The sequence below is a fragment of the Asterias amurensis genome, chromosome 5 (genome assembly GCF_032118995.1).
Source record: "Asterias amurensis chromosome 5, ASM3211899v1".
Taxonomy (NCBI): Eukaryota; Metazoa; Echinodermata; class Asteroidea; order Forcipulatida; family Asteriidae; genus Asterias; species Asterias amurensis.
This window is the reverse complement of record NC_092652.1, coordinates 10,759,969-10,785,702: the sequence shown is the minus strand read 5'-3', so window position 1 is coordinate 10,785,702 and position 25,734 is coordinate 10,759,969. Positions and strand designations below refer to the sequence as shown.

Here is a 25,734-nt window from a genome sequence, read left to right as displayed (position 1 = left end):
GTTCTTTTACATGCGTTACACAACACATGGGACCAACGGCTTTACGTCCCCTCCGAAGGACAAAGCAATGGTGAAGTGTCTTGCTTAAGGACACAAGTGTCATGCCTGATACGGAAACAGACAATGTCAGAAACTGAACTGACATCCCTACCTGGACATTTCCCCCTCCTGGTTTATGCTCGATGTTATCCTTGGAGCCAACTTTAGGTGCAGCCTTAGCCGTGAAGTCAACCTTCTCATTCAGGATCTTAACCTTCCCACCTCCAGCCTGGTGTTTGATATTATCCTTCGATCCGATCTTAGATTCTGCTTTAAACTCAATCTTCTCATTTATAATCTACAGACAAACAACGAAAGATTAATAAATAATAACATTCACACTGGATAAGAAGCTTAAATACACATTCGTCGACCAACATTTAAGTAAACAAATCTTTATAACTACTGATGGTTTACATTTAGGTTATACAAGTTGAACAATTGTAACAAAATAAATAAAAAATAAAATAGTGTCAGATACTCAAATGCTTAAGAAACCCATTTATAAACTATAGATAATATTTTATATAAAAAAACATTTAAAAACTATGACACTGCATAAAAATGATAAAAATACACAATCACCAATAGACACTAAAACATACAGTAGGCCTACTTTATAACTGGTAATTCATATAAGGTCTTAGACTTGTAATGGAAGTTGAACAATTGTTAAGATACTCAAAACCTTAAGAAACACATTTGTAAACTATAGATATAAAATAAAAAAACATTTTAAACTCTGACACTGCATCCAAAATGATAAAATACAATATCGCCCATAAACACTAAAATATACAGTACTTTATGGTACGTTAAGTACCAATGATTAACATTTCAGATAAGGCTTATAATAGTCATGAAAATTGAACAATTGTCATTTACAAAATTCTGCTTACTCAATGATATTCTGTAAAAAGAAAGAAATACAAAATAAAGTTGGATCAAATACTCAAGAGCTTTGGAGACCCTAGTCTTTTTGCAAGACGCTGTTGTTCATTATCACTCAGCTATCACAGTTCTCTGCTCTGCCCAACACACATGGGCCTATGGTTTTATATGGTTCTCTACAAGAACATCTTGTACCAAGACTAGGGGGACCCCTGCACATTTTTAAACCATAGCATAAGATATTCATGTCATCCTTGGTTTACCTTTTTGTTTCCGCCCTGAGGCTGATGTTTCAGATTATCTTTTGATCCGACCTTCGATGATGTTTTGCTAAAATCCAACTTCTTCGATTCAATCTGAACAACAAAACAAACAAATAAACATCGATATGTAAAACTCCCAGTTTTGCTGATAAGGCCTTGAGCAAAATATTTGAAAGTACATTGAGAGTATGATTAGTCACCACCAAGGAAGATAGTGATAGCAACTAAGGCCGTGTCCAAACTAGCTACGGCTACCGCGAGATTTCCGCGTTATCATGCGTTGAGGTATAGGATGTCCTTAGCGACACACTTAGCAACAGCCGTAGCCATAGCCATAGCCGCCAATTCGGATTCGGCCTATTTACCAGAAAAATTGAATGAGCTTTCACAGCAGCAACTACTTCACTTATTACCCCCGGAGAAAACTACCACTTGTAATATACAATTTAGAGCGGCTTTGACTTCTGGCTTTCACATACAAAAACGCAATACTGAGCTCTACAGAAACCCTCATCAGCCAGAGTCATGAAATAAATTATTGGGTTGCTGGGTAAATTTTGTGTATGTATATAGATGTATGCTTTTTGCCTTATTATTTTTTTATTGCATGCTTTTTCCAGTTTTTGCCTCATTTTTTATTTTATTTAAAACAATACGTGTGTGTATTTGTATAGATTTTGCCAGTTTATTATTAATTCAATTTTGTGTACCTCTGTAAACACTTGTTAAATTTGAATATTGTAGACCTCTTGGTTGTTTTTTATTCAGATTAAATAAACCATTAACAATACCAACCAGCAATTTGTATTAATGTCCCTCATGACCAGAAACAGTGAACTAAGTAACAGCGGGAACTATGCGTGCTAATCAAAGAGATTGAATTTCAGTCAGGCCATTGCTTCATTGCAAACTTTCTGTATAAGGTTTGCCTGTGAATCACACTTGTTGTGAATGAATTTTCAAAGAAATGTTCTTTTTTCTTCACCTTCTAGTTGTGACGATTGAGTAAGGTTTAGATTCAATTTCCGTCAATGAGTCACATGTGCTTTTAGCTCTCACTAAGTTACAAATGATATATATATATATACAATCAAATTACAGAACGTTAATGTTATGTTAATTATAATCAACATTTTTTGTTTTGTTAACTAATTACTGTGCTAACATTAAAATAAACACTACTGGAAGAAATATGAGTTAGTACATGTGTTAATAAACTGCAAAATCATGCTTTGTATTTGCAAGGTTTTAAAAATCTGTCTTTACTATTGTTCAAGTGTTAAAAGAATGACAATGTTAGGCCCTGTCCGAATTAGCGGCTACAGCTACGGCTACGGCTAGATTTCCGCGTCACCATGCGTTGAGGTATAGGACGTCCTTAGCAGCACCCTTAGTAACAGCCATAGCCTTAGCTGTAGCCATCAATTCGGATTCGGCCTAAGATTCTAAGAGAGCTACTACTAAGAACACACATTTGCTAAGTGCTTAGCAGAATCAAGTTACCAGCCAAACAAGCAAGTAAAATTTTATACATGTGATTGGTATCATCATGGAGATGGTATCATATGAACTCCTGCTGCGGCTGGATCTTCTGCTAAGCAGCTCTTGAAAATTGTTCCCTTGTTATTTAACAGTTTGTTTGACATCTTTTCATCTTCATATAAATTCACTTTGTTTAGTTTATCTTGATGTTATTAAATTCACATCAAAGCACACATTCCCATAGTTGGAGTAACACAAAAATAGTATAAATTTACGGTAAGTTAGTACGAAAAGGTGTTATGCACAAAGTGAAAAAAAAAAAAAAAAAGGTGTGTGTGTGTGTGGGGGGGGGGGGGCAAAGCAGTGCTTGTCAGGAATGGGCCCCTCATTATGTTATCTATGCTAAAGGATCAATTATCCTTAACTATCCCACATAAACATAAATGAGAGAACATTCAAATATGAATGCATTTTCTTTTCTGAGATTGCCAGGAACTGGCTGTAAATTGCCTCATGCGACATGACCCTTACAACGATTCCCAGGTTACTCCTTAAGGGCACTGGACACTATTGGTAATTACTCAAAATAATTATTAGCATAAAACCTTTCTTGGTGAAAAGTAATGGGGAGAGGTTGATGGTATAAAACATTGTGTGAAACGGCTCCCTTTGAAGTGCCATAGTTTTCGAGAAAGAAGTAATTTTCCACGAATTTGATTTAGAGACCTCGGATTTAGAACTTGAGGTCTCGATATCAACCATCTAAACGCACACAACTTTGTGTGAAAAGGGTGTTTTTTTCTTTCATTATTATCTGGCCATTTCGATGACCGATTGAGCTCAAATTTTCACAGTTTTTTTTTTTTTTAATGCATATGTTGAGATACACCAACTGTGAAGGCTAGTCTTTGACAATTACCAACAGTGTCCACTGCCTTTAACCTACGCTACATCTTGAAGCCCTCAATATTGTGCATCTTCCAATAGTCCATGCTGTATCTCTAAAGTGACTCTGTAGTTATTTCTAATGTTATAAAAACCTGCCCTTTTTTAATATCAGGTTCGGCAATAAAAAGTACGTCAACAGACATGGGAGTGAAACATCCCAACATGTGTCATCAATAAACACACCAAGACTGCTCATCCTGCTTGATTCATCCGATATATTAATTGATTGATAACATCTGCTGGAAAGCGATGATCTCATTGCACAAAACCTAGACTTGTGGACAAGTCGTTAAATGTCTGTCGCAGTGAAAGCATTCCAACTTTCTCCGTGACACTGAGGATGTTCTCGCCAGACTGCTTGCCCCCTCAAGACTACTGCTCTCACACTGTGCAGTCTCAAATGAGGAAGTAGTCGGCAGCCAGCAGCTTTGCGCGGGAGCAGTGATCTCGCGAGAGCAGTAATCGGTCGCGGAGACCTGAATCATTAGGCCACCACCACGACTCAACTATCAGCACAACAAACATTAACAACTTGTCTACAAGTCTACACACACCACAACCTGAAAACCACTGAAACGAAACACACGGTTAGTATAAAGAGTAGTAGTCATTGTTGTTGTTGTTGAATCACCATGGAAACAAGTCACAGCATTGTCCAATCAGGGATCTACCTTTACAGCCCCGCCCCCAGGGCTATGGCGAACATTGTCAAGGGAGCCAATACGACTCTTGGCTCTCTGACCAAAATCCAGTTTCTCAGACGCCAGCTGCAGGTGTCAAAGATTAAGGAAGAGATTAGTGTGGATTTACACTGTGCCAGTTGGATTATGGGATTACAATGAAGCTCCTGTTGGGTTAAATTGTTTAATTAAATTGACAGACAGAAGGATTAGCAGAAGAGACGCTTAACAACAAACAGACAGACAAGAAGATGGACGGACAGATAAAAAAGATAAAACAAAGCAAAATTTGTTCCTTTTCAGTCCCATAAGATCCGTCTGCATAATTCTTTATGAGGGTCTATCTGAGCTTGTTCTATAAACTAACAACTCTTTAGCAACATTCTTGAGATGGGCTGTCATCTATTTTTTTGTAAGTGTTTGGTTTTAACTGCCTTGTTTTTTCGGTGGGTTGAACAAAAAAAAATTGAGTAGAGTTGGATTTGAACCAAGCAACAACTTCTGGACTAACAGGCCAGCGCTCTAGCAACCTACAACTGTAGCCCTACATGTATGTTGGCGGTCTCCCTATTTTGTCAATATCTTTGTTCTTCTGTAAATGTTTTTTTATTGAACTTCCATGTTGCATAATTTTCAAGTAGAATAATGTGTTATCCAAAATATTTGGTATTTCTACTTCTAATGCAATTTGGCCTTTAGCCTGTAATCATTGGAATATTAGTGATTAAAAGAAATCAGTAAACCACATACATAAGTCTTTCAACATAAAGGAAACAGTCAACATTATAAAGACTTGTAGACTAGCATACAGCTCAGACAAGAAAAGTGAATTTAGCTGTCCATCCATCATGATATATGGACAAAAATCATAATAACATAATATAATGATTTAAAAAAATGTATAGTAATTCAACAGCAAATTCATAATTGTGCACCTCAGTTTTAAATAAGTTTCATTGTGAATAATTTATAAAGATCAAAGATCGGTATTAGTGACAATTGTTTAATTTTTACATAAATAGTAAAATCACAACAAACCAATGTATATATGTGCCAATGAAGTTAATCAAGGTTTACTTTAAATGAGAAGTGACAAATAAATGTGCAGGATTAAGGTTTTTTAAATGAGTAGTAGTGCATTACCCAACCAGTTATTTTGTTATCATCTAATAAAACATGCTTTAACACAAGTATTGAATCTCTCCTTGTACACACACTATATATATCATACGTATCTACCGAACAAGGTACTCAAGGCGCTGAGTATATACCACATTTCAGAAAGATATGTTATTGCAGTGATGGATTTTGAGACCCAATTATGCAACACTTATACGGGTTTACCAAGGTGCTACGGCGCATTTAGCAGCCACAACCAGGAACACCGGGGCGAACCCCTTCTCTTTTAGATAAGTGCACTAGGTTCTTTTACATGCGTTACACAACACGTGGGACCAACGGCTTTACGTCCCATCCGAAGGACAAAGCAATGGCTAAGGGTCTTGCTTAAGGACACAAGTGTCACGGCTGGGGATTCGAACCAACACTGATCAGAAACACCAGAGTTTGAATTCGGCGCTCTTAACCGCTCGGCCACGACACTTCCATAATGTAGCCAGTATAAGTAATTTGACTAATTCTCTTTTCTACTTTCTGGGTTTGCTCCAATAATAGAGAAAGCATAACCATTTAACAGGACTATTCATCCAGTTCTTTAGTCACTGGTCTATTGGGAACTGAAAACCTAATGTTGGATTAGTGTTTTTCTTGGAAGCAACCTTGACTCATTTTACTAATATGAACTATGACTTAAGGGGCCACTCAGGGTACAAACCGCATCTCTGACTGCAGCATTCTCAAAGCAGACACCATGGAAATTGTAATCACCAAAACTCGCCTTGATGCGAGCTTTGAAGGTTACCCTTTTTGGGCTTACTTTTATTGATTTTTAACCAACAAGGCATTTCATTTTATAACAAAATAAGCTTTCAGAGAGAAATGACACAAAAAGGTTTCAGGGTATGACTCCTTCACCTCTAAGTTGGTTGGTTATGAACACAGCACTCCACTATCAGCCCTGATACTTAAAGGAAATGGACACATTGTCAAACACCAGTCTTCTCACTTGTTGTATCTCAACATGCATCAAATAAACAAAATTAAAAATTGGAAAGTTGGACTTGATTGGTTGTCAAAATTACAGTCGAGAATAATGGAAGAAAAAACACCCTTGTCGCAAAAGTTGTGTTCTCTCAGATGCTTTGAAATTGAGACCTCAGCTGAGGTATCTTATTCATTTCAAATAATTGAGTGAGAATTTTGTTTTCTTTTCAAAAACTATCTTACTTCAGAAGGAGCTGTTTCTCACAATGTTTTATACATACTGTCAACACTCAACACTCTCCATTGCTCAATGCCAAGTCAGTTTTAATGCTAACAATTATTTTGAGTAATTACCAATAGTGTCCAGTGCCTTTAATGGAGATGAAAAGGGAAGATTGTCTTCAATCACCTCAGTCTTTTGAAATGTTCCATTGGAAACCACTTTCCCTTAATATAGAAGTGCCATTATACGCATTGAGTGCAGTATCAGAGCTCAGTTTTACACAGGAGTAAGATTGATCTTAAGTGCGAATCAATCTTAATTGCTACACAAAATGTGATGTCACAATCACAACACAATACAAATCTCTATGGTGATATTTTCAACTCATCTTAACTCTTTCAGTGCCAAGGCTGTATATGTACATGTACGATCTATCCTTTATGTATTCTGAAAGCGCCATCATTGCACAAACAGAACCCATTGTTATTAGAAGAGGGCATTATCACTCAAGAAAGGCTATTGACTTTGGGATGTATGTACCAAGCAACACAAACTGACACGGTACATTTTTGTTTCATTGGAAAGACTTAATTATTTGCTTATTTGTTATACCGAATTTTGAAAACCTCAGGAAGATGAGCAGTTTAGGTTTTCAGTGCAAACAAAAAGCAGGAACTGAAATATTTGCCACAAAAAGTTACTGGCATGGCGTTATGAAACGTCAGACCATTTTAACAATATTTTGTGTATTCATACCGTAGGTCCTTGTGGTTGGTAAGCAGTTTGCAACAGCTAATACTATTTTCTCAACTAAAAGACTCAAGATAAAGCTAAGGCTGTGTCCGAAACGACGACTTCGGCTACAGCTACGTCTAGATCAGCGCGTCTACCAGTGTTGAAAAATAGCAGACGCGCGCGATCTAGCCGTAGCTGTAGCTAAAGTCGCCGTTTCGGACACGGCCTTAGTAATTTGTGAAATCAATCCAACATGCTTAACACATTCACCTAACCATAGGCGTTCACATTATCAACATGGTCACAAGAAAATTACAAATGTAGATGTACCCATTCTGTTGACTACCACATCAAAGAGAAGTAAGACAAAGCATCTAAGCACTCTTAGCATCAGCAAAGGAGTTTTATAAGCACAACATACTACAAGCAAGAAATGATGATAAAGAACAGAGGCAGAAGCAGAAGAATTTTCTCAGACAAAAGGTGCAACAAAAAATACCTCCACCAGGTCGATAACATTTAGACATCAAGGGCCACCAGGAGATAAATTGAGCTGATTTAAAGACAGTGGACACTATTGGTAATTTTCAAAGACTGGTCTTCTCACTTGGTGTATCTAAACATATGCATAGAATAACATACCTGTGAAAATTTGAGCTCAATCAATTGGTCGCCAAAGTTGCGAGATAATAATGAAAGAAAAAACACAAAGTTGTGTGCTTTCACATGCTTGATTTCGAGACCTCAAAATCTAATTCTGAGGTCTCTAAATCGAATTTGTTGAAAAATACTTCTTTCTTGAAAACTACATAACTTCAGAGGGAGCCGTTTCTCACAATGTTTAATACTATCAACCTCTCCCCATTACTCATTACCAAGTAACGTTTTATGCTAATAATTATTTTGAGTAATTACCAATAGTATCCACTGCCTTTAAGGTTTTGTTTACAGACATTTTTTTCTAAGCCACTGGAAATTTAAGTAGACAAAATTCATACACTGTGAATTTTATCACAACTGATGGCCACCTTTCTTAGTACACAGCAATTTTGTCAAACCCCTGGGTACACATTTTTCATCATTTCAACTGCAAAAGTTTCTCTTGATTTCTACAATCCCTGCCAAAATGCTTGGGCCTGGTGACACTAAACATACCCTTCCTCGTTCTCCCGTGCAATGAGAAACAACATTGATCAGGGGGCAGGAGGCCCAACAAGATATGGCTGCGATTGTTCATTCATTCACAACGTTTCACTGAAAAGTTTTTTTTTTCTTTTCTTGAAAATGATGTTGTTTCTATTGTAAACAAATACATGCAATCCTGCAATGATTCACTAACTAAAATCGACCCTTGAACCCTGTTTGAATCTGACCTTGACATTACCCCCAGCAGGGGTGTGAGCTGCGTTGTCCAGAGATCCCACTTTGCTCTGGACTTTGGAGGTGAACTCCACCTTTTCATCCAGAATCTGAGGGGATAATAGGGGTAGAGTTTATCCCCAAATCACTCAGAATGGGTTAACCCTGTTGCAGCAGATAGTCCACGGATCGGGGAAGAGACACATCATCAAGTGACAAACAATCCACTTTTTTTTTAGACAGCAAAGTTTTCCTTAGTTTTCCTTAGTTTATACTTTTCCCATTGTGAGTTGACTGACCTAACACTAAAATCACTGGTCTTAGGCCAACATACTTTTAATTATTCTTTCTTAGTATACAGCGAAATTCACTGTATACTAAGCTGAAATTTAAATTTTGAATTTTGGGTAAGTAAAGTCTATCACGAGCCAATATGGCTCATTAGGCCAGTGGTTTTGTCCTGTTTCCTTAGCATTAATCAACTGAGAATATTTCTATTCCCCCTGGACAGGAAACCAGGTCCATCACAGTACTCTCCAGCTCTCAGTACCCGTTTTTACTCCTGGGTGGAGAGAAGCATTTACGATAAAGTGCCTCGCTCAAGGACACAAGTGTCGCGACACAGCAAGTATTCAAACCCATATTCTGTAAATTACAGAACTTGAGTGCACCTCTTTACACCACGACACTCTACATGTGGGTCACCAAATAGTATTCCTACTGTAATAAATGCAAATAAAATAACCCATGCTTTATTAATGAATTTAAAAAAGAAAATAAGTATGGTACTTTTGGGAGACAATTTTTGATGACTTAAAAAGACAGCAACAACAAAAAGTGTAACTGTCTTTCGATTTCATAACAGTTTAATTTTTCAATGAAATTTTTTGTTTGTTACAGACAGTCTTAATGGGAATTCTGTGGCATTAAAAATATATTTATAAAGTTATGTCTGGGAAAGCAAGGAATGTAATCATATAATAATACAGATCTTCAGAAGTCTACAAAAATATCTCCCAAGGTCCAATTCTCTTTAAAGAATTTGGGTACTTTTTGTAACACAAAACACAATGTCCACATATTTACATTTAACTTACACAATTTGAAGATAATGATAGCGGAATACTTACTTTAAAATATTACTTGTTTAGATGCTGTAGTATAGAGAAATGAATCAAACAATGTCACGAAAATACGTTTTTACATGCTAAAATAATTTGCATCTCCGGAGACAATTTTTTGTGACTTGCTTTACTCGTTTCTAAAAAACTACAGCACCTCAGCAGATAACATTTTATGGTAAGCTTTCTACTGTCATTATCTTCTGTGTGAGTTTGATGAGTTTAATCTGTGGACATTGTGCTTTGTGTCCTACAAAAAATAACCAGACCCTTTAAATACCAAAAAAAAAATCTGATCATGATGCAAACATTTCAGTTTAATCTCATAAGTTGAAGTGGCCTTCATTTTAAGCTGCAAAAGAAAAATTAGTCTTCAGTCATGAAAGGTATGTTTAAAACAACATGAATTTGCTAAATCAAACTAGAAAACTGACAAAGAGAGAAAGTGGTTATTTTGCTGTCAGATCAGAGGCCTCTGTTTTCAAGCCGCCACGGAAAAATTAGTATGTTCATATAAAATGCTTCAACAAAGTAAAAATAATTTTAAAAAAATATAAAAAAATAACACAAACAAACAAACAATATTTTTGCAGCAGAGTGAGCAGACTTGGTAAAGGAATACCACAGTAAGGTGTACATGTATACCACTAACAAACATTCAAGGCAAGGGCTACTAAATCATATCAACGGCCTTCAGGGGCACACTGCCACCAGGGGCACACTACCACCAAAGGAACATACTGTCACCAGGGGCACACTGTCACCAGGGGCACACTGTCACCAGGGGCACACTGTCACCAGGGGCACACTACCACCAAAGGAACATACTGTCACCAGGGGCACACTGTCACCAGGGGCACACTGTCACCAGGGGCACACTGCCACCAGGGGCACACTGTCACCAGGGGCACACTGTCACCAGGGGCACACTGTCACCAGGGGCACACTGCCACCAGGGGCACACTGCCACCAGGGGCACACTGCCACCAGGGGCACACTGCCACAAGGGGCACACTACCACCAAAGGTCATACGTCACCAGGGGCACACTGTCACCAGGGGCACACTGTCACCAGGGGCACACTGTCACCAGGGGCACACTGCCACCAGGGGCACACTGCCACCAGGGGCACACTGTCACCAGGGGCACACTACCACCAAAGGAACATACTGTCACCAGGGGCACACTGTCACCAGGGGCACACTGTCACCAGGGGCACACTGTCACCAGGGGCACACTGCCACCAGGGGCACACTGTCACCAGGGGCACACTGTCACCAGGGGCACACTGCCACCAGGGGCACACTGCCAACAGGGGCACACTGCCACCAGGGGCACACTGCCACAAGGGGCACACTACCACCAAAGGTCATACTGTCACCAGGGGCACACTGCCATCAGGGGCACACTGCAACCAGGGGCACACTGCCTCCAGAGAAACACTGCCACCAGGAAAACACTGCCATCAGGGGCACACTGCCACCAGGGGCGCACTGCCATCAGGGGCGCACTGCCACCAGGAAAACACTGCCATCAGGGGCACACTGCCTCCAGAGAAACACTGCCATCAGGGGCACACTGCCTCCAGAGAAACACTGCCATCAGGAGCACACTGCCACCAGGGGCACACTGCCATCAGGGGCACACTGCCACTAGGGGCACACTACCACCAAAGGTCATACTGTTACCAGGGGCACACTGCCATCAGGGGCACACTGCCACCAGGGGCACACTGCCATCAGGGGCACACTGCCACTAGGGGCACACTGTCACCAAAGGTCATACTGTTACCAGGGGCACACTGCCATCAGGGGCACACTGCCACCAGGGGCACACTGCCATCAGGGGCGCACTGCCACCAGGGGCACACTGCCATCAGGGGCGCACTGCCACCAGGAAAACACTGCCATCAGGGGCACACTACCACTAGGGGCACACTGCCACCAGGGGCACACTGCCATTTATGGGGCTGAAACAGGGTTACCCCTTCACACTCTGTAGGTTGGAGGCATGGGTATCACCAACCATGAGGCCTCGCTGGTAGAGCAGAACGCATTACCTAACCACTTGCTCAAAGTATGGATGCTTCTCAGATCAAAACTCAAGTTACTGCTTTCTAAGATCAAACACATTACTTCACTTTCCCTAGGCTCTGAATGTGTTTAAGGCATATTCTCAAATCAATCCCACAATGCTCTGCATACAAGGTCCCATGATGCAACAGATGCCATGACAAGCTACCTTAAAGTTTCCACCTCCTGGGCGATGGTGAGAATTGCTAAAGGAACCAATTCGACTTAAGGCTTTCTTTTTAAATGCTAACCTTTCTTCATAGATCTAGGAATCAGAGAAAATTACGTTTTATTTTAGAAGACTGAATGGACATTTATGCCAAGGACAAATATTAACTGATGCAGTGGTTTATTATGTTAATTCATGTTAATGTATGCAAGCTTTTGTACAATAATCATGCATATTCAAGAGAAAGTTGTATATTCTTTTTGCTCTGGATATGGATGCAATGGAAAAATGAATGCATTTCAAAAGTGAAATAAATACTTGCTATCAAAATACAGAGAGTCAATCATTCTTTCCAAACATATACTGATCATTTCAGTATTAGATTTTGTTTTTATTTATTTGAAATCAGCGTTATGAAATAAATATTTAATCTTGCAAATCAATCAAACCTTTTATCCTTGCAGCACAGGTTAGTAAATATTAACATTATGACATAATATGTGAAGATTTACAAAAGCATAATTGGTATCTTGCACAAAATGTATTCAAAGTTTTAGTAAATTAAATTTGCATGCTAAGGCAAACTCTCATGTTTCTCCTAGTGGTAATATGATAGTATTTGCTTCTTATTCGTAATAATTTGTCATGCATATTCACTGCCAATGATGTAGTACTTGGAATATTCCACATCCCATATATGCAAATGAGATTAATAAATGCATCTTTCCTCCTGTTTAGCATATGGCAAGCAGTGTTTAATGATATCTAAATGAGATGAAGCTTACTTGCATATTCATGAGTTGATACCTTAAGGTTACCTCCCCCTGGGGTGTGGTATTTATTATCTATTGAGCCCACACGGCTGGCTGTTTAGTATTGGGCAGGCAGAGATATATGTAAATGAGGTGAGGCTGACATGCATATTCATGAATTAATACCTTAAGGTTACCTCCCCCTGGGGTGTCGTATGTATTACCTAGTGCGCCTACACGGCTGTTTAGTATTGGGCAGGCAGTGTTTAATGATATGTAAATGAGATGAAGCTAACATGCATATTCATGAGTTGATACCTTAAGGTTACCTCCCCCTGGGGTGTGGTATGTATTACCTAATGAGCCTACACGGCTGTTTAGTATTGGGCAGGCAGTGTTTAATGATATGTAAATGAGATGAAGCTAACATGCATATTCATGAATTGATACCTTAAGGTTACCTCCCCCTGGGGTGTGGTATGTATTACCTAATGAGCCGACACGGCTGTTTAGTATTGGGCAGGCAGTGTTTAATGATATGTAAATGAGATGAAGCTAACATGCATATTCATGAATTGATACCTTAAGGTTACCTCCCCCTGGGGTGTGGTATGTATTATCTAATGAGCCCACACGGCTTCTAACATACATGCTGATATCTAACTTCTGATCAAAAATCTGCAGGATTGGAGATATTAATTCATGAGAATATATCATCAATGTTAAAATGAAGAAAGTGTGTCCTATGTTATTCACAGTAGCTGATCCCACTGTTCACATTGAGAGGCAAATCTCTATGTATGAGAGACCCTGTTCATCGTTAATCTCCACCTGATATTAAATTTAAACAGAACAGGGCACAATCTCATAAAGCCTGTAAGCACAAAAATTTGCTTAGCATGAAATTTCTTCCTCAATAAAAACAGGATTTTCAACCAAATTTTCACATGATTTTCAGGATAAGCAAACAACAGCTGAATGCCAGTAAAAAGCAATATGCAACAAATTAAAATTTGGCTGGTAATCTTGTTTTTTATCAAGAAAGAAAATCATGCTAAGCAAATTTTTGTGTTTACAGGCTTTATGAAATTGGGCCCAGCGCAGAAACACAAGATAAATTATAGTTTGTCCCAATGACTAGTGCACACTTTTTGCCTTCAATTGTCTTAGTGGTTACAGAGGTGGTTCCGATGAGGAAGAGTATGACCTCCATGACAGACTCAAACAACCAATCAGGACCCTTCCCAGATGTCGTCACTATTTTCACACTCGCCATCCTGAAGTGCTTACACGTGACGCGCATGTCACGACCACTCGTTACTGGACCTGCACGACCATGTGCTGTGAAGCGTTGGGTGGCATTATGATTGTGTACTAATTAAACTGTACTCAGAACACTGTGCTACATGTATAGGTCTGACCACTGCCAAAACTAAGGATTCTAACTGCCTCTAGCTACCGGGCAACCTCGGTAGTCTAGTTGGTAAGACACTGCTCTAGAATTGCAAGGGTCGTGGGTTCGAGTCCCACTCGAGTAACATGCCTGTGATATTTGTTCACAGGGCTCGGGACAATACTGAGTATACAGTGCTAACACACATCGGTGTATGGGTAAAAAAGAAAAATTATAATGTGCCAACTACAACTCTTCTACCAATCGTATGGTCTTGGTTACGTGTGATGGTGCAACTAGTTTACATTTCCGAACTCAAGACATTGTGAAGGCATGAGAAACTGACTACATGTATATGGGAATAATTTCAAACACCACAGCAAATTACACTCAAATTGTACATGATTTACTGACACGATTCACAGTCGAGAAGGCTCGTCATTCTACAAAGACGCAGAGGTTTGTGTTGAGTGCAAGACAATAAATACCACGACATCCTAGTCACTGCAATGGGTGGGAAGGTTACAAAATGGCAGTGCGTTTCTATAATGTCACCTTTAGATGGGGTCTTTTTAATATTTTGAGACCAGAACTGGCACTTTTGGCTCGATGTCCATCAACTTCAACCAGGGGAGGGGTGGGGCACTGGACATGTGAGTCTTGTTTGATCATTGTTATGCAAATAACATACGAGGAATTACTATCGTTAGATGCCTTCTGCTGCTGAGAGAAATGTTACGTTGATAAAAAAAATATGGTTATTTATATTTTTCAATGAGCAATTGAAAATTGAAGGAATAATTGTTTTTAACACAATCAAAACAAGTGGATTACCAAAGAAGTTTGGCTAACAATATTTCAATCAACTATTTATGTAACTGCACTTGTTTTACTTGATGTATTCCTGGAATATAATTACAATGGTTTTTACCTTGACATTTCCGCCACCTGGCTTGTGCTTGGCATTGTTTAAGGAGCCACATCTTGACTGTACGGTGGTGAAATCTACTTTCTCCGTCTGAATCTTCACCTGTAAACAAAATGGTTCAGCCTTTGTAAACAACAAGTGTCAGTTCAACTTGGTTAACAAAACATCACTACATTCTACTCAATGTCTTCAATCTTGTAGTATTAATTCTTTCAGGACCTGGTTTTGTTACAGGATTTTTCTGGGGTTTTTTAATACGCTTTTTTTCTTAAATGGCCAGCTGTGTGATTTTTTTTTTCAAAATCTAAAAAATGAAGAAGAAGAAAAAAAGGCAATAGTATTTCTTGTTGGATTAATAATGCCTTCTCTTGGTAACATGTATATGTATACAATGGGTTGCACATGTGCGATTGATGTCACTTTGTGAGTTAATAAAATAGAACGAACAATAGCGATGCTTTCCGATACATAAAATAGATAGTATGAACTTGACCATGGCACTAAAAAAGAGTTAATATTAACAGTCATTCAATTCAAAATTAAACCTACATGAAATCGATGAAATGAACAAAATAATAAATTGCTTACAAAACTCTTCAATACACAAACGCAATAATTGCTTAAAAGGCAAACAGCTGTTTTCTAGAAAGCGCAAATTCACAAAAAGTAAAAAGTACATCCACCCTCCTTCAGATTGCCAGATTTGAGTAGTAGGTAGTGGAGTTTGATCAACATGGCAGCTGACCTCCTTCAAATGTGAAGAGTACATTCCCAACTCAGCTGTGACAAGCTTTGACATCCTTGGCATCAGTTATGAACACCCTTAGCTTAAAGGGAAGGTTTACGTCTTGTAATCAATTTTAAAATTAAGGGTTATAACAACTTTTGGTTAGAAGCCTACAGCACAGTATAAAGCATTTTCAGAAACATTTCACTACAAAGTTTTGTTGTTATGTAAAAACTTTCAAGAGTCCTGTGGAAATGTTTTTTTTATTGTGGCGTCATTTAGCCTGCGAGAAAAACTCTACTAGGGTCTATATGTCAGGCCATTTAAACTCTACTAGGGTCGATATGTCAGGCCATTTAAACTCTACTAGGGTCGATATGTCAAGCCATTTAAACTCTACTAGGGTCGATTTGTCAGCCCATTTAAACTCTACTAGGGTTGATATGTCAGGCCATTTAAACTCTACTAGAGTCGATATGTCAGGCCATTTAAACTCTACTAGGGTCGATATGTCAGGCCATTTATACTCTACTAGGGTCGATATGTCAGGCCATTTAAACTCTACTAGGGTCGATATGTCAGGCCATTTAAACTCTACTAGGGTCGATATGTCAGGCCATTTAAACTCTACCAGGGTCGATATGTCAGGCCATTAACTATTTTTGTTATACCATAGGTCCTTTGGGTTGGTTAGTAGTTTGCAACAGCTAATTCTATTTTCTCACTATTAAAAATAATGGCAATAACAACCTTTGGTGAGAAGCCTACAGCAGCTTTCGATAGTAAAAAGCATTTTGAGAATCATTTCGTAACTATGTAATAAAATATTAGTTGTTGGGCCCAAGGTTTGAATCTGTGATAACGCTTACTAGATTGTGTATTCCTATTAGGGATTATTTTTCCTGCATACAGACGATGTGACCTATGTTTACATTTAAACCGCCCTCTGTTGAAAAAACACTGTATACGTCATGTTTTGCTGGGCAAAAAGACACGCAGTCATGTACACTTTCTAGCTGGCTGCCAAAACACAAAGGTTTTGCCCGGCATATCTACAACTTTAAAGGATTTGTAACAAACATTGGGCTCCAATTGCCAATAATATACTTTTCCTTTAAGGCACAATGGGTCGAAGCTGCAGAACATTGACACTCTTAGAACTACTCAGCATTAGGGGATCTTTCTTGGAGATGAAGTGTTGCCAATGCTTATTTTGTTAAAGACACTGGATACTTTTGGTAATTGTCAAAGCCAGTCTTCTCACATGATGTATCTCAACATATGCACAAAATAACAAACCTGTGAAAATTTGAACTCAATTGGACATCAAAGTTGAGAGATAGTAATAGAAGAAAAAACATCCTCACATGAAGTTGTGTGCTTTAAGATGCTTGATTTTGGGACCTCAAAATCTAATTCTGAGGTCTCGAAATTAAACTAAAATATTTTAGTGGAAAATTCATTCTCTCTCGAAAACTTATTTCAGAGGGAGCCAGTTCTCACAATGTCTTCTACTATCAACAGCTCTCCATTGCTTGTTACCAAGTAAGTTTTTATGCTCACAATTATTTTGAGTAATTACTAATAGTGTCCACTGCCTTGAAGGTTTCTTACCTTTCCTCCGCCTGGTGTGTGCTTCAAGTTGTCCTTGGAGCCGATCTTAGACTGGACATTCTTGGTGTTTGGAATAGGAGTGGACATCGTCTTAGCACGAGGAGATGTAGGCTCCGAGGATGCTAACCAATGACAAAAACAAAAACGGCAAATCTTTTAGAAAAAGATAACTTATAGCTTATCTTATTACTTTACTTTATTACTTTGTGGCATGTAATGGCCGAGCGGTTAAGAGCACCGGACTCAAGCTCTGGTGTTTGATCAGCAGAGTGTGGGTTCGAATCCCCGTCGTGACACTTGCTACGTAAAATTGGGGAGGTAATGCTTTCTGCTCTACCGGCCAGGCTTCGGACTGACGACACCCAAGCCTACATCCGTATGGACTGTGAAAGTAACCCTGTTTCAGCCCTAGGAGTAGGTGGCAACGGGCTCTGGAAAAAATAATTGTAGCCCACACCTTGAAGTGGCCTTCAGGTATTGTGTGTCAGGCGACTTGCATAAAAAAATAAAAAAATAAAAAATAAAAAAATGGTGGAGTATAACTAGGTGAGGTTTGCAGTAACACCATGTCTAAGTCTCTTTTTAGTAGTGTTGGTTCTGAGATAAACTGGAGTTGTCAACCACTGCTTCTTTTCAGATCCAATACTACTCAGAAGAGAGTTGTCAACCACTGGTTCAAATCCCTCAATCTAACTGCTGATTTCACTATGTCTAGAATAAGTAGGTCAAAACTGTAGTCTTGTTACTGAAACACAATTCATTTACTTGTGTAATTCATAATCATAGATATTAATCCAATGTTTATATGAGAGAGATTGGCTCTTGCAGGCTCGGTGTGTATCAAGTTTGCTGAGTTCCATTGACAGGAAGATCATCTAACCAAACAAACAAACTTTTTGTAGGGTAAAACCAAAATTAATATTCTTTATCCCCGATTCAAATTTAGCATATATTAAGTCGTTCAGTAACCCCTGCTAAAATATAGGATTCAAACTACCTCTAGCTCCCGGGCAATCTTGGTGGTCTACTTGGTTAGACACTGCTCTAGAATTGCAATGGTCATGGGTTTGAATCCCAACCGAGTACTATGCCTACAGTGACTTTTTCACAGTTTACAGGGTGGTTAACAAACAGCGTTGTAAGGGTTAAAATCATAACTCATATTCTTTATCCTCGATGAAAATTTAACATATGGACCCATTGCATTTGACGTCACACTCTCAAAAAGGAGGCAGATCATTGGACAACAGCTGTTCTGTGTGCATAGTAAAAACGTGCACGTGACCTCAGCATACCTGTAGTGTTTCGCGTTATGCAAGGAGGAGCTATACACAATACAGAACGCGCCTCCGAACAATGCGGGAAATTTGGCCAGTCAACTCTCTTTTGTGCATGTTTTGACATTCAAAATGACACCCAGGATAGGTACTTGTGAGTATGCTGCGCGTATTGCAAGGGGTCTATATTACAGGGGTGAGAGTCATTACTAACGAAAAAATCTGAAACTTGGATACAAATTCTATGGTATGATGAAATGATGCCATTTCTACTGTTTGGTAACCCCTGGGGGTTATAGATTCCAGGAGCTTTTGGAAATGGTATCCAAAGCACTAGAGAAGAAGACCAATGAACTTCATTTGTGGGACCAAATGTTGTCTGATTTTCTTCACCAGGCTCACATAAAACGTCTGAATTCTGCCAAAAGTCTTAACAATCTCATCCCTGATATTAAAAACAACAAAACTTGTCTCACCTGACTTCCTAGGGCTTGGGCTGGTTGCCTTCCCACTGCCGATGTCACTCCTAGCTTTCACATGAGAATAATCCACCTTCTTGTCAAATATCTTGACATTACCGCCTCCTGGTTTGTGCCCTGTGTGGCTGACTGTACGAGACTTGACACCAGACATGTCTGACTGTTAATAAGATGAGATGCAAATTATAGGACCATTAGTTTACAAACAGCATGACAATTCCAGAATATTTAAAGGCACTGGACACCATTGGTAATTACTCAAAATAATTGTTAGCGTAATGAACAATGGAGAGCTGTTGAAAGTATAAAACATTGTGAGAAAGGGCTCCCTCTGAAGTAACGTAGTTTTCAAGAAAGAAGTAATTTTCCACAAATTTGATTTAGAGACTTCGGAATTAGCTTTAGAGGTCTCGAAATCAAGCATCTGAAAGCACACAACTTCGTGTGACAAGGATGTTTTTTTTTCCATTATTATCTTGCAACTTCGATGACTAATTTAGTTCAGTGAGAATACTGGCCTTCGACAATTACCAAAAGTGTTTAGTGCCTTTAAAGGCAGTGGACACTATTGGTAATTGTCAAAGAGTAGCCTTCACAGTTAGTGTATCTCAACATATGCATAAAATAACTAACCTGTGAAAATTTGAGCTCAAATGGTCATCGAACTTGCGAGATAATAATGAAAGAAAAAACACCCTTGTCACACGAAGTTGTGTGCTTTTAGATGGTTGAAATCAAATTTGTGGAAAATTACTTTTTTCTCGAAAACTATGGCACTTAGGGAGGAGCCGTTTGTCACAATCTTTTACACCATCAACCTCTCCCCATTACTTGTCACCGAGAAAAGTTTTATGCTAATAATTATTTTGAGTAATTACCAATAGTGTCCACTGCCTTTAAGGCTAGTATAACAGTACAATGACCTTCCACAAATACTCTGCTGTTGTGAAATCATTTAAACCTTTTGAAAAGGGCTCTATTAGGGTCAACTTAATGTCATACCACATCCATACTTAATAAGACTGCGCTTAATAAAACTGTTCTATTAACCTTGACTGTAGCAATTTTGACGTTTCCACCGCCTGGTGTGTAATTCTCCTGTCTACTGTTGATTCTTGGTGAAGTCGACTTCAGCACACAAGAGTTGGGTCTCGGAGACTGCTTTCTTGGAGATTGCGGTCTCCTCACAACATCGTCATAGGATCCGACTGATCTTGGCCTCTGCCTTAGAGATGGAATCTTGGTGGGTGTTCCTTTACCTGGGGATGGGGTCTGCCGTGGGGACGCCTCCTGCTCTGATCTTGGGGAAGGAGGTGGTATCTGTGGGGAGGGGGATCTTTTTGCAGCAGCTTGGGGCTCTTTGTGGATAGAATCAGGGTTAAAGGCCTCACAGGGAGCTGCGTCAGGTTCTCCTGGCAACCAAAACAAACAAATCATACATTATGAGCTTTAGCATTGCACTTGGAAAAAATTCCATTTTGTTACGGACCAAAAGAAGTACAAGTGGTAAAAACATTCTGTATTAAACAAATTTTCAGTTCAGCAGTCGATTTCACAAAAGCTAGAATTAATCCTATCTTGAATTAAGACGAGTTACCCATCCTTACTTAGGATGGGTTCAATTCGTCCTACACCTTTCGACACGGAACTGAACTCGTGTTAAGTCCTAAGATTAATCCCTGAGGTAGGAAGAGTTTGGTGAAATCGACAACTGGAGCAATTCAAATTTTTACATTTTTTTTTTAAACTTCATAACACACCAAGACATATTTCTCCTTAAAATTTCAGAGAGAAAGTTAACAAGGCATACATGAGTTGAGTTCTTACTTACCATGCTTTATTTTTCTCTTAATGAATCAAAAGCAAGCTAAATCTTAAGGGCATTTACATTTTTCCTCTTCACTAAGAGGGTACGACTTTAGCAAAGCACAAGATAACTGCAGTACTTAGAAAATGCTCGCATAAAGTTTGAAAGTGCTTTAAGAAATTTGTAACATTATATTAGCATTTGATTAATTAAAAACAAAACAAGCGTGCATAAGAAAGCCCAATTAAAATTGAAAAACAATGTACCATAAAATAAAAGGTTATTCCACAAACACAGATCTTTATCATTTGATTGGTGGAACACGTGCCTTGTGTCATCACCTATTTTGCATACTACCACCTTTGCAACTTTAAGAAGAGCTTAAAAACAAGGAGAAATATAATTATAGCTCTAATTTTTAAAATCTACTTAAAAGGCCAAAGTAGAGGTCAAAAGGTTATCAACCCAAAACATGTTTCTTCATAAAAAGTAATGGCAGATTTGGAATGCTCATGCTATTAATCCTTTCAAAAAATTTCAACCGATTTGACCAAGTGGTTACTGATTAATGGTTGTTTGAATATCGGCAGTCGCATGCATTTTGACCGAAATCAATAAGAAAGTGCAGGCTGTAGCGCGAAAACCATTTAACGGAAAGGGAGCTAAAACTCAACAGTTAGCTTGTTGAGCCAAAATGACCCCTTAAACCAAATTTGAAAAGGGTTTAAGTGCGTCCAAGAATATCAAGCGCTACGTCTGATCTATGCATATTCAGAGAGCAAGAATTATCCTAGAATGATGATTGGATAATGGGGAATCGACTGGGGGTAATAAATATTCATTAGGCTTTCATTCCGGTCGGTTTTTACTACCCCTTTCATTGACTTTCCGTTTAGAAACTTCTGGAAATTCAGAGCCTGCGATACCATTCTGACCACGTGCGGGCGCCCTGTTTCTCGCATTATTTACATACATCGCGCGCTGTTTTGCGAGAACGCTAACGCGCAAGGTCAAACCCGATGTCCCATGGTGTATATCCTCGGGTACTACGTGGGTAGGGTTTAAATTCCATTTTTTTGTTTTTTTGTGACTTGTCACGGAATGACCCCAAAGCATAAGTTTACTATGCAATATTTTCTTCCAAGCTACTGTATGAAATTAAACCCAAAATTCCCATTCCGTTATAGCTTGATGACATTGAGCTTTGGATCAACATGTACATTGTACATGAAATAAGGTGAATGAGTCCTGGGATCTTGAAGGATCAACGATGAGTCAGAATGAGCGGACGTCATCTATAGGGATTCAACCAGGGTGTGTAGGAAATCCTGTATTATGACAATTTTTCCTGACAGGCGAGTCAAGTGTCTCATGGAGAGGGGTCATTTACTATGTGGTGTCAATGGGGGGAAGGAAGGTAGTTGACAAGTTTACTACCACAAACATACCATGCAAGATATCGAGCTATGTACAGCACAACATAAGCCCTCTTCACACAAGAGCAATTTAGCAAGGGTCCCATGCTAAATTGTAACATGGCTGTAAATATTTACAACTAGTGTGAAAGGACAACAATTGTGCATACCGTCCAAGTTTCTCTTGCTAAATCTTGTCAAACATTGCTACATTTTAAAACCAGAAGAATAGGTCATTAGAACACCTCTCTTATGCTATGACTGTCTCTTCTACAACTTTCACTGGTAGTTTGAAGACTGATGATGTCAAATTTAATTAATCACGATTATATCGAATTTTGCGATATATTGTCGACGATTTATGGGAGTCAAAAGTTTGACCCCCATAAATGGCCGACGTGTTAGTCGACGAGGTAAAAGGAAAACCACGCAATTTCGAGGCATGTTTGTGTGGATCATTGTATTCTACTTTCACAACATCTTTCTACCCATATGCATTTTATAAAAAACGGTTACAAACGCTTTTCAAAGACCAGCTCGTCCGATCCAAGGCAACGTGTTCCTTTAAGGGCAGTGGACACTATTGGTAATTACTCAAAATAATTATTAGCATAAAAAATTACTTGGTGACGGGCAAAAGAGAGCTGTTCATACAGTGTAGTACAAATCATTGTGAGAAACCACTCCCCATGAAGTAACATAGTTTTTGAAAAGAAGTAATTTCTCACTAAAATATTTGATTGAATCTGAATGCACACAACTTCGCGTCTCAAGGTGTTTTTTCGTCCAATAGGGCCTATTCTCTCGCAACTTAGACGAATAATTGAGCTAAAATTTTCATAGACTTGTTTTAATTATGCATATGTTGAGTTACACCAAGTGAGAAGACTGGTCTTGCCAATTATCAAAGATGTCCAGTGCCTTTAAATCACTGTTATGATCATTAGGAAAGACTGATATTTTATTTTAATTTGTCAATTGAATGAGTATCCTACTGATTAAATACATTTTTATGAACCTCTCCAGGGATTGAAAACACACATTCCAAAAATGTGTAAAATTGCACTGTAGGCAATACATCATGTGGAAGGGCACACAGACAACCCCTGACTAATATTTTGTAACTGCTCTCGTTTGAGGTCAGAAACCTTAGCGCAATTTCATTCTATTTGATAGAAATTATCACCCAACATGACCTTTACAGACAAAAATTTCAGTTAAAAAAACACGGAGCAACAGAAATATGATATCCCTCTAGAGGAATAAACACTTGATTGAGGTGATTTTGAGAGGCAAGTTTCTCCAAGTCCAAGGTACGATTGCTGCAATTTTGACTGCCTGCATCCTCAAGTGGCATGCGCTAATCAATTCACCAGAATTGGTCCACGCTCAACAACAACATTGCCGCAAAACACTTGGCTCTCTCGTGTATTGCCCGCACAGCAAACAGATTCAGAGTCACCATAGAAACAGACCTCTTTTGAATACTGGCGGCGATGCTCAAGGGAATCCATTAGTCAACCAGGTTTCTGTTGTGTTTCTTTTTTGTCTTCTGAAGTATTATTATTATTTTTTTGGGAGCCAGGCTTTGATGGAATTCAGAAATTGATATGTGCAAATAAATCCAAACAACCACATGTACATGGTGCAATACTGTATGGGATTTTGAGGCATTGCATGGTGAGGTATCAATGTAGTTTGCGGCAAAATCAGGGCCCAGTTTCATGGCTCTGCTTACCGCCGAATTCTGCGCTTTTGATCACGATTCCCCATTTACGTGCATGCGCTGAACTTCTGCGCTAGCCTTGTATGCGTAGGATTCCTATTTACGCAGAGTACGCACGCGCAGGCAGAAGCCAAAATTTGCCGCTAACCCGTGAAATACACTTACGGTAAGCACAGAATTCACTGCTTCCCCTTGACACATCCAAGGTTTCTTTGTAAAACTGGGCGTGATCCAGTAGGTTGAATGATTTCTGAACGGCCCCCAAAACATTGACAAATAAAGAGACTGCCAACAAAGGGCTAAAACCCTGTGTGTAGAGCACAGGCACGTTAATCCAGAGTTCCCTGGTTCAAATCCCATCTTTGTAATTTTTTTACAGGTTCACCCAAAATGGATTTCTATACCCAGTACTCTCCCATGAGATTTATTACCTGATAAGTCAAATGAAGAAAGTGTCTGGCACTATTCAAATTAAAATTATATGCATTGTAAGAACATAATACGTGGTAACCCCAGGTCATTTGCTTAAACTAAGAGGGGGGTTGGGGTCGGAGATCACAATAAGGCAGACCAAGCCTTCTGTTCTGCCCTTGACACCTGCCACGCAAATCATAACACACCCTAGCAACCCCCTGTGCAGTTTGATTCACCCTGACTATGCACCATGTATAATAAGACTCGCTCATGCACAACAGATCAGCAGATATTAACAAGTCTTAAATTGGGTACCGCTGATATTTTCAAAACAAGTCCAGCGGTTTTTACATCTTGAACAAAAAGGCCGCACAGCTTTCTAAAAATCATTCATTTGTGAAGCTTGGTTGGATTAATCCATGTGGTGGAATGTGAAGGTGGTTGTACTATTAGTATTAAGACAACAAATTAAACATATTTCTTTAAGATTTTTCTCCACGTAGGCCCAGATGCAATTGGGAGTGTGTGTGGAGAAAAATCTTAAATAAATAAGGGAATCATTGTGTGGTTAAGAGGTTTTCAACTAGTGGTTTAAACCCAATGAGGCCTGGTTCTTGATAATTTTACCGAGATGAAGTCGAGGTAAACTATCAAGAACCAGGCCTCGGCGGGTTTAAACCACTAGTTGAAAACCGATTCAACACACTTTGATTCCCATTCATAAATACCTTTTTCGGTCAAAAACGTCATCACTTTTTGGTCAAAAAGTAAAATAAATGCATCAAATTCAGTTTTGAGAAGCACTCAATTTCAAATAAAGTTTTTTTACGAACATGAAAAAAGGTGTAACTTTGCATTTAAAGCCACTGGACACTTTACAGATTTACAAATTACTTACAGAAAGTAATGGTTAAAGACTTCTCTTGAAATATTATTCCATGAAATGCTTTACTTTGTGAGAAAACATTAAAACAATTATCAAATCTCGATATCGAAAATTACGGATTTATTTTAAACACATGTGACACGGCGAAACCGTTATTTTCACCCAACTCAGATGACCGATAGAGCCTAAATTTTCACAGGTTTGTTATTTTATATATAAGTTGTGATACAT

At 38.9% G+C, this 25,734-nt stretch overlaps 1 protein-coding gene across 12 annotated transcripts in view; it reads right to left on the bottom strand.

Moving 5' to 3' along the window:
• LOC139936990 (uncharacterized) overlaps window positions 1–25,734 on the bottom strand; it is a 42,646-nt gene that overhangs the window by 3,019 nt on the left and 13,893 nt on the right. For 7 of the 12 annotated variants that reach the window (XR_011786043.1, XM_071931894.1, XM_071931893.1 and 4 more), the window contains 8 exons: window positions 20,306–20,667; window positions 19,253–19,415; window positions 17,500–17,621; window positions 15,162–15,260; window positions 14,786–14,953; window positions 4,295–4,390; window positions 1,194–1,286; window positions 152–337 (listed from right to left, as the gene is read on the bottom strand). Coding sequence is in view for 11 of the 12 variants with exons in the window: in XM_071931894.1 (XP_071787995.1) it covers window positions 152–337; window positions 1,194–1,286; window positions 4,295–4,390; window positions 14,786–14,953; window positions 15,162–15,260; window positions 17,500–17,621; window positions 19,253–19,415; window positions 20,306–20,667 (1,289 nt within the window). In the remaining variant the exon portion in view is untranslated. Of the gene's footprint in view, window positions 1–151; window positions 338–1,193; window positions 1,287–4,294; window positions 4,391–8,737; window positions 8,834–12,085; window positions 12,182–13,419; window positions 13,516–14,785; window positions 14,954–15,161; window positions 15,261–17,499; window positions 17,622–19,252; window positions 19,416–20,305; window positions 20,668–25,734 lie in introns of all 12 variants that reach the window. The other 5 variants (XM_071931903.1, XM_071931898.1, XM_071931899.1 and 2 more) reach the window with 5 other exon arrangements.